We start from the raw sequence: 10,195 nt of genomic DNA on the forward strand, positions 1-10,195 counted from the left end.
CCGCATTGACCAACTGTGTTCAACGGGGGCATAGTTCGCGTGCAATCTATCAATCATTGCCAGATCAACGCCCAAACGTCCATGATGGCGTCGCAGCCTACGCAAGACTTCCTGAGTGACAGCTTTGGTTTCAATGAAGGGTCGGGTGTAGTTGTACTTTGTCTGTCAGAGCAGGCTATTGATATCTTCGAGCATGTCATGTGTCACAGCTAATCTAGTTGCTTAACTTCTTTCTTTTTATAGTGTCCCCTCCCACGGGGAAGTTGATAAGTGTGGTGGGGATTTCATGCTTGAGTAGTTGGAAAGTAAGTTTTATTTATAGAAACCTGACCGAAAAAAAAAACCAGGAATATAGTAAGCGAAATGGGTCTCCTATTCTGCAGATAATTTCTAACTGAAACACTGCCAGGAGAGCTACCACATCATTTGCATATCAAGCCAGCCATGTTCTTCTAACACGTCAAGCAAGCAAGCAAGTCACGTCTTTCGAGTGAAATATTATCCAAAATAACCAAGAGAGAAAGATAAAAGAAGCCATGGCGGATCAGTTGGTGAACTTTTCAGCGCATTATCTACCGCCGTCCTCCCCTTCAGAGGCGTCTCCCTTGCTGAACAATTCCCTGTTGCAGACGTCCTTCCTTATGCAGCACATCCTGCTGCCGACGCTGTACGCGGCGCTGACAGCCACCTCCTTCAGGAACAAGACGAAGAATAGGAGGTTTCAGGAGTATCTCACCTCAAATAACCAGGTTATCGACGCAATCAATCAAAATTTGACAGATCTCCTTAGAAAAAGCGCCTTGAAAGGTAATAGGCACGATTTCGTTTTTCCCTTTAGTGTAGGCCTACTGTGTAAAATGCTGATGAAACAAGGAAATAGTAATTGCCATCTGCCACATGGTCGTTATCATCTTGATGATAAGAATAATGAAAACTATTTTTATTATTTATATTACTGATGAAGTTATTGTAGGTGATTATGATGTGAAGGTATTGCATCAAATAGAGCATTATTTGGGATTATTCGTAATGGAAACCATCGCATGTGTTTGTGCATTAATATTCAGCCGTTTTGTGTGTATGTTTGTGTTTTAATATTCAGCTGTTTATGTTTGTTTCTGTATCAATAATCAGGGGTTTTTGTTAGTATATGTGTATCAATATTCAACCGTTTCGTATCTGTTTGTGCATCAATTCAGTAGTTTCAGTATGTTTGTGTATCAATATTCAGCTGTTTTGCATGTGTTTGTGTATCAATATTTAGATGTTTCTTGTGCATGTTTGTGTGTCAATATTCCGTGTTGTGTGTTTGTTTGAGTATCAATATTCAGTCATTTTGTATGTGTGTGTTTGTATAACAAAATTGAGCCATTTTTATGTGTTTGTTTGTGTATCAATATTCAGCCATTTTGTGCGAGTGTTTGTATATCAGAATTCAGCCGTTTCATGTGTGTGTTTGTGTATCAGTATCAAGCTGTTTCGTTGTTTGTTCGCGTATCAATATTCAACTGTTTCGTGTGTGTGTTTGTGTATCAATATTCAGCCATTGCGTATTTGTGTATAAATGTTCAGCCGTTTGTGTGTGTGTGTTTGTGTATCAATATTCAGTGGTTTTAAGTGTGTGTTTGTGTATCAGTATTTAACAGTTTTTGTGTGTTTGTTTGTGTATCAAAATTCAGCCGTTTCTTGTGTGTGTTTCTGTATCAATATTCAGCCGTTTCGTGTGTTTGTTTGGGTATCAATATTCAGCTGTTTTGTGTGTGATTGTGTAACAATATTTAGCCGTTTCATGTGCTTGTTTGTGTATCATTATTCAGTTATTTTTGTGTGTGTGTGTGTTTGTATATCAATATTCACCCGTTACGCGTGTGTGATTGTGTACCAATATTAACTGGTCTCGTGTGTATTTTGTATCAATATTCAGCCGTTAAAATGTGTTTGTTTGTGTATCAATATTCAGCGGTTTTTTTGCGAGTATTTGTTTATCAATATTTAGGCATTTTGTGTATGTTTTTGTGTAGCGCTATTTAACCATTGTATGTTTGTTTGTTTATCAATATTCAGTCGTTTCGTGTGTGTTTGTGTATAAATATTCAGCCGTTTCAGTGTGTTTGTTTGTGTATCAATATTTACTGGTTTCGTGTATTGTTTTTTGTATCGATATTCAGCCATTGCACATATTTGTGTATCAATATTCAGCCATTTTCTGTGTGTTTGTGCATCAATATTCAGCTGTTTCCTTTACCGGGGTAGATGGGTCTCCAGAGTATAACATACCACAACAGTCACTTCCATATTCATCCCTTAATTACCGATTTGTCAAGGAAACCCTACTGTTCAGTTTCCACAAAACTACATCAAGGCATATTAAGATACCGTACCTCAAGTGTTTCATACACGCTCATACACCATAATGCTATTACTATTTCTATATCTCGCGCTCTCTCCACTCTCTCCCTTCACATTGTTTAAATATTTGTCATTCTTGCTCTCAACTCCTTATATATAAGCTCTTTATCTGTTAGATAAACTGTACTTGCATTCACCTCTGCTGCTGATTCTCATCTCAATTTGTCAGACAGGAACTTTTATTTCTGATCTAGATATTAATCTCTGGCACCATCGTTCAATTAGTTCATTATGCATGTTGCATAAGATTTTTCATAATTCTGATCATCCTTTACCTTCAGTTCTTCCCAGACAGTTCCATCCTGTTCGTAATACTAGGCATGCAGTTAATTCTAATAGTCAGGCCTTCTCCATCATAAGGCTTAATACTACACAGTATTCTAGAAGTTTTTTTATTCCAGCTGTGACCAAGTTGTGGAATGATCTTCCTAATCGGGTAGTTGAATCGGTGGAACTTCAAAAGTTCAAAGTTGGAGCAAATGTTTTTATGTTGAACAGGCTGACATAAGTCTTTTTATAGTTTATATATGACGTATCTGTTTAGATTTTGTTACTGTTTTTAAAATATTGTATTGCTAATTCTTTCTCATATCGTATATTTATTTCATTATTACCTTTCCTCACGGGGTATTTTTCCCTATTTGAGCAGTTGGGCTTATAGCATCTTGCTTTTCCAACTAGGGTTGTAGCTTAGCTAATAATAATAATAATAATAATAATAATAATGATAAGAAGAAGAAGAAGAATAATTGGTGAATCCCAGAGTGACCAGCTTCTCACCAACTTTTTTCTCCCAATGCTACGCCCTAACCTTGTTAAGATGCCGACCACTGATCATGACTCTGTGACCCATGCTGCATTGTTGAAACTCCCGACCTTCGCCAGCAGAGAAGTGTTCGCTTGGTTCCATTGTGCCAAAGTTTAGTTTTTCATTAAGGGTGTGACTCTCTCAAGCAGCAAAGCAGAATGTCCTTGCGGCAATCCCCAAGGACACCATATCAAGACAACGGGGCACCCAGTGTTTGCCAGATTGAAGCTCTAGTCCTTGATCATTTGGCAGCTGCTAAACAAACGTTCCCCGAAATGGAAGAAATGGACCTTTGCCAAAAGGCCTTAAGCCCACGGTACTTGAGCTGGTGGTCAATGGCTCGCCCTACCCATTGGCCTTCGTCAGTAGAAAACTGTTCAAGGCACAATCTGGCTACTCTACTTTCGACCACGAATTGCTGGTGGTAAATTTTGCTGTCCGTTGCACAAACCCCATTCCCCTGGTGCACGCCATCACTCAACAGTCCGATGCCTGGTCCACCTGTCAACACTGACATCTCTCCGCCGTGACTGAATACTACTGCACCCTCCAACATGTCTCTTGGAAAATTAATCCCTTTGCCAATACCCTGTCAAGAAACACATTGATCACAAAAAGATCAGAGTACGTAGCATGTAGGACATCATGCACATCCCTCTGGTGGGAAGACGTCACCCGTGACAACTCCAACACCGCCCTCCTTTGTGACGTCAGTACTGGTAGACCATGACCATTGATACCTGCCCCGACAGGTGTTTAATTTCATCTTTTGGGCTCTCACATCGCTCAAGACGATCTACTGCACAGAGCTACTAAAGGCGAAGTTCGTTTGGCCTGGCAGTACTATGGATGCTAAGGATTAGGTCCGTCCTTCTACTTCTTGATAAACTCCAAAAGTACACCAACACAGAATCAGGAGTGGGTACCTTTTCTCAACTTTAGTGTCATTTTGCCTATATTCACGTCGATGTAATAGGTCCCCTACCCACATCACAAAGGCACCATTATCAGTTTACTGTCATTGTCCACTCCACTTCTATTCCCATGCAAACTACAATGTCTGCTTCAGGGTGGATAGTGAGATTTACTTCTGACAGGGGTACCACTTTCACCTCTTAGTTGATGACATCATAGCGAATCAGACACCTGCCAACAACTCTGCTCCCAATGAAATGGTTGAGCGTTTTCATCGCACCCTTAAAGCAGCTTTAATATCCCGTTGCAATGATTCCAACTGGTTTACTTAGTTTCACTTGGTCCTATTGGGAGTAAGGACCACTCCTAAGGATGCCCTGGATGTCTCGGCATCAAGGGCATCCTTAGGACTCTGAAATGGTGTATGGCAACTCATTGATCATCCCTGCTGAATTTTTCTGTCTGCAACCTCCTCCGACAATCTCCAGTGCCTATAGCACATTGTGTGAAAATTTACTCAGACGTACAAGCCCCCATTGAAGCAACACATAACGAAAGATTTACACGCCGCAACAAACGTCTTCCAAAACGCTGGCACTAGTAAGCCAACACTGGTACCCCCTTATACGGACTCTTTCTTCGCGATCCCTCGCACACCGAAGGCTTTCTTAATTAACATTCATGGCCAAGAAGACTGGGTCTCCCTTTATCGCCTAAAACCTACGTATCTCCTGTGCATTTACATGTGCTGTATGTTTTAGAGGCGGAGCCATGTACCGCTCATGTTTCATACACAAACTTACACTAATGCTTTTGTTTTTTCTATCTCTCGCTCTCTCCCGCACTGATAATAGAAAAAAATCTGTCTAAGCTTGTCATCGCATGTTTCAGATTGTTTGAATTTTTGTGACATTCTTGCTCTCAACTGCTTGTATATAAGCTTGTTATCTGTTGAATAAACTTTTACTTGCATTCGCCTTGCCTTTCTGTTAGTACCTAACAGCCTCCTCGCAAAATCCTTCGAATTCCCCCGACCCAGTTTTCCCGTGTCGTCCTTTGTATTAAAAAAAAAAAAAAAAAAAAAAAAAATTTAGTGAACTTTCATGAGGTGAGAAGAAAAAAATATAGCTTGTTGGCGCTATTCAATCAAATATTTGTTTTAGATACATTGTATTTTCGACAAATTGATTTAGACAAAAACGCCGGATACCACTATTTTGCATAATAATCGAGGCTATAGCGGAACTGCCTAAACCAACGCATTTTAGCATGTAGCATTCTCGAAAAATTATCGAAATGAGGTGAGCTCTTTTGATATTTGATTTCACACCATTTTATGGTGCAGTTTATTATTATTATTATTATTATTATTATTATTATTATTATTATTATTATTATTATTATTATTATTTGCTCTTAAGTTCTTTTCTCTGATTTGAATTTGATTAAGTACCGCACGAGTTAGTGACAATTTACCTCACTTGAATTAATTTCCAAAATCCATAAGTAATTTTAACCTCGTTAAAAATGCCTTTACCCTGGATAGATATATCTCAACTATAATGACAATTTTAAAAGAATTATGAAAAATATTATATGTTCCTCTTTGAAAAATATTATATGTTCCTCTTTGAAAATTATTATTATCATTATTATTATTATTATTATTATTATTATTATTATTATTATTATTATTATTATTATTATTATTATTATTATTATTATTATCCCACAACAAAGAAGATAATGGTTACGTGATCGTATGTGTCTCTGTCTGTCCTTAAAGTATATCAAAATCTAACCTCGATTTTATTTGAAAAGATATTAGGATTTTGAAATTCGTTCGAATCCCAATTTTTTCAATTTTCATTTTCATAACCCGTCTGGCGAATAGTTTTTGGAATATTCAATTTTGAATTTTCCAATGAAATTATATAGTTTTGTGTTTTGTGATATGATGGAATTCATATCCAGAGGTTTCATTTTAGCATGTATAAAATTAATTGATGGTTGATTGGGGGAGGGGGAGGTTGGGTAGTGGTTGACATAAAACATTTGTCTATTATTATTATCATTATTATTATTATTATTACTAGCCAAGCTACAACCCTAGTTGGAAAAGCCAGATGCTATAAGCCCAGGGGCTCCAATAGGGAAAAATAGCCCAGTGAGGAAAGGAAATAAGGAAATAAATAAATGATGAGAACAAATTAACAATAAATCATTCTAATAAAGTAACAACGTCAAAACAGATATGTCATATATAAACTATTAACAACGTCAAAAACAAATATGTCATTTATAAACTATAAGAAGACTCATGTCCCCCTGGTCAACATAAAAACATTTGCTCCAACTTCGAACTTTTGAAGTTCTACTGATTCAAATACCCAATTAGGAAGATCATTCCTCAACTTGGTAACAGCTGGAATAAAACTTTTAGAGTACTGTGTAGTATTGAGCATCATACTGGAGAAGGCCTGACTATTAGAATTAACTGCCTGCCTAGTATTACGAACAGGATAGAATTGTCCAGGGAGATCTGAATGTAAAGGATGGTCAGAGTTATAAAAAAATCTTATACAACATGTATAATGAACTAATTGTACGACGGTGCCAGAGATTAATATCTAGATCAGGAATAAGAAATTTAATAGACCGTAAGTTTCTGTCCAACAAATTAAGATGAGAATCAGCAGCTGAAGACCAGACCGGAGAACAATACTCAAAACAAGGTAGAATGAAAGAATTAAAACACTTCTTCAGAATAGATTGATCACCGAAAATCATAAAAGACTTTCTCAATAAGCCAATTTTTTTGTGCAATTGAAGAAGACACAGACCTAATGTGTTTCTCAAAAGTAAATTTTCTGTCGAGAATCACACCTAAAATTTTAAAAGTCATACAAATTTCAGGAAACATTATCAATACTGAGATCCGGATGTTGAGGAACCAACGTCCTTGACCTACTTACAATCATACTTTGAGTTTTGTTAGGATTCACCTTCATACCCCATAATTTGCACCATGCACTAATTTTAGCTAAATCTCTATTAAGGGATTCACCAACCCCAGATCTACATTCAGGGGATGGAATTGATGCAAAGAGAGTAGCATCATCTGCATATGCAACAAGCTTGTTTTCTAGGCCAAACCACATGTCATGTGTATATAGTATGAAAAATAATGGGCCAAGACCACTACCCTGTGGAACACCGGATATTACATTCCTATACTCACTATGGTGCCCATCAACAACTCTTTGAGATCTATTACTTAAAAAATCAATAATTATGCTAAGAAACGACCCACCCACTCCCAAATGTTTCAGTTTGAAAACAAGGGCCTCATGATTAACACGGTCAAAGGCAGCACTAAAGTCAAGGAAGCATTGGCAATTTTGGATTATTTTCTTTATTAATTGTAAATCATAATTGTATTGTTAATTTCCAACTCCTTATTAGCAAAAGAAAGGCAGCAGGAGAAAGGCAAAAGCAATGCATTTAGGCTCTAATGGAGCCAAAAAGGTATATCTACCTCACTTGCTTCATACAAGCTCATACACTGTAATGCTATTGTTTTTTTTTTTAATGTAAGTGACTTTATTTAACAAGATAACGATCTTATATCCAAACAGTTGAGGGCAACAATGACACAAAAAGTACCAACAATATAAAACAAGCAATAGCCTTACAGTGTATGAGCGTGTATGAAACGCGTGCGATACAAAAAAAAACTATTATAATGATAATGACAATCAAACTGAGCTAGAATAACATTTTACATATATAATAGATAAACATGTACGTAAATAAATAGAAAATCAAAACAAGAATATGAACGTAAGTTGTATCATTCTTTCTTGCAATTTCTTCTTCATAATTATAAATGTGGAGTAAGCCACTTTAGAGACTCATTTTCTTCTTCTTCTTCTTTTTCTTCTTTTACAGATGGAAGACTCCCCGACGATGACACGGAAGAGCGATGCAGGAGGAAGAGAAACCTGGGTTACAGCATCACGGCCGCCCAGGAGACGCTGGTTGATCTCCAGGAAGCGGTGGCCAGGAAGATGCTTCAGAAATCTCCTCTCGACCAAGGTATGTGAGGAGCAAAATATGCTTACGTAATCACAAATGAAATCATTTTTTTTTCTTTTTTTTTTTAATGAATAATTTACTTTCCTTGTTGACATAAGCAAAAATCTTCCATTTAATTAACACTTTGTAGGTATAAGAAAGTACGGTTTATTTTATACTAATAATAGATACAGATTGATCAATCAATCTATCTTTCGTGCAATGCCGTTTATATTCCATATTTAAATCGGATGATAAATCTTCTTTATCGTTTTCTTGTTGCCATATATGAATATGTTAGAATAACTAGTTTAGGTTTAATTTTCTTAACAGGATTAAGAGATCCTGATCCTTAATTAAGATATCAATGAACATTAATACAATAGACAGACAGACATACTCACCGTCGTAAACCAGATGTTGCGTTAATTATAAAGAAGTCACATAAGAAATTACTATCAAATAATTGATAAAATAAAGATCTGTTTTTGCAGACTAGAAATATCTACACTTGGTGGGCCACAGCCACGTATATAATAAAACTGCTTGTGTGTTAAACTGGGTAGAAAAACATATTATATATATACACACACACACATACATATATATATATATATATATATATATATATATATATATATATATATATATATATATATATATATATCATAATGTACTACAAATAATAATATGACATGGAAACTACACTGTTTAAAAAAAATCGAAATTCTATTTGGAAATTTTCCGTAAAAATATAATTTTCTCATGTGTCTTTCAGTAAAATACAGGCGACCGTAATTTTACCTTACTTTGTTATTATCTTTTACGGTTGTTGACCGTAATATCACTCCTTTACGTCAATATATTCGTTTTCAAAACGGTAAAAATCCTGCAATAAATATTACCATGCTTTTACCGTTTTTTAATGCATAATTTTAACAGTGTACACTGTATTTGTTTGTAATGATGTGCGTGGAACTCTGGGTATAGCAGAAAATACTCGTCTCGAAAATTCGTGTAATACGATTTTGATTTCTGAAATGGAAGGAATTCCATAATCTTGCTCATTGGTGGTTTCCTTATTGTAGAGGCCAGGGGCTTACTGGAGTCCATGTTGCCTCACATGCAGATGCAGAGGGAGAATCTTCGCAAGATTAAAGCCATTCAGATGAAGGCTGACGAAGAGGAGGAGGTCAACAAGAGAAGTACAAGTAAGGGATGAAAATGAGATTTGGAAACCTGTTTATTGTTCTAACAAAATATTAATGTAGACAGTTGTTTACGTTGGTTAATTTAGATTAAGACAGCTGTATGCAGGCACGGATTCTTGTCCGTAAGAAGAGTAAGGTTTTTCTTTGATGGAGTTTTTAAATCTAACTTAACCAATACTCGAAACTTGAGTAGATATAGGGTGGCCCATAACTATGGTAAATAGTTGAAAGGGGATATGAGGCCTCGTGTACATCTTTGGTCTCTCACTAGCCAATCGACAGAATACTTTTAACAATAAGAGAAATGTATATAACAGAGGGCAAGAAAGACATAAGGAGGATCAGCTGGATTTAGAAAGCTATTAACATTTACCTGTAATAATTTCTTACCCGTGAATATTGTATATATGAGCACATGAACTGTCTTTTGCTGTTATCTGCTGTATTGTTAATGCAATTATTAATTGGACTCAGCTTTATTTAGCATTGCTTATGGTTGAATCGCTTATCTGTCTGTGGTATCTGTCACATTTTGAATAACTCTTTTTCGTTACCTATCGCTTTTGGCTACCTTATAACCTATGCATTTAATCTGTGGCTGAGCTGTTATAAGTTGAATTTCATTGCGTGAGTTTCGTTGTGTATCGTTGCCTCAACTACAATTCTCTAATCCTTATAGATTCCAATGCTGTGGTTAGAGCAGATTTTGTAATTGCACAAGGGATTCTGAGGATTTCTTTAGACGTTATGAAAAGATAAATGTATTTATTTTCAG

The 10,195-nt window shown here is 36.2% G+C and overlaps 1 protein-coding gene across 2 annotated transcripts in view; it reads left to right on the plus strand.

Annotated features, from left to right (window-relative positions):
• The first annotated feature begins 174 nt into the window (after window positions 1-174).
• LOC137614329 (C-type lectin domain family 4 member M-like) overlaps window positions 175-10,195 on the plus strand; it is a 13,656-nt gene continuing 3,635 nt past the window's right edge. The window contains exons 1-3 of one of the 2 annotated variants that reach the window (XM_068344091.1): window positions 177-807; window positions 8,084-8,230; window positions 9,298-9,420. In XM_068344091.1, the coding sequence (XP_068200192.1) occupies window positions 537-807; window positions 8,084-8,230; window positions 9,298-9,420 (541 nt within the window). In that variant the 5' untranslated portion in view covers window positions 177-536. Of the gene's footprint in view, window positions 808-8,083; window positions 8,231-9,297; window positions 9,421-10,195 lie in introns of both variants that reach the window. The other variant, XM_068344092.1, reaches the window with a different exon arrangement.

This window comes from Palaemon carinicauda, chromosome 20 (genome assembly GCF_036898095.1).
Source record: "Palaemon carinicauda isolate YSFRI2023 chromosome 20, ASM3689809v2, whole genome shotgun sequence".
In the NCBI taxonomy this organism is placed as follows: Eukaryota; Metazoa; Arthropoda; class Malacostraca; order Decapoda; family Palaemonidae; genus Palaemon; species Palaemon carinicauda.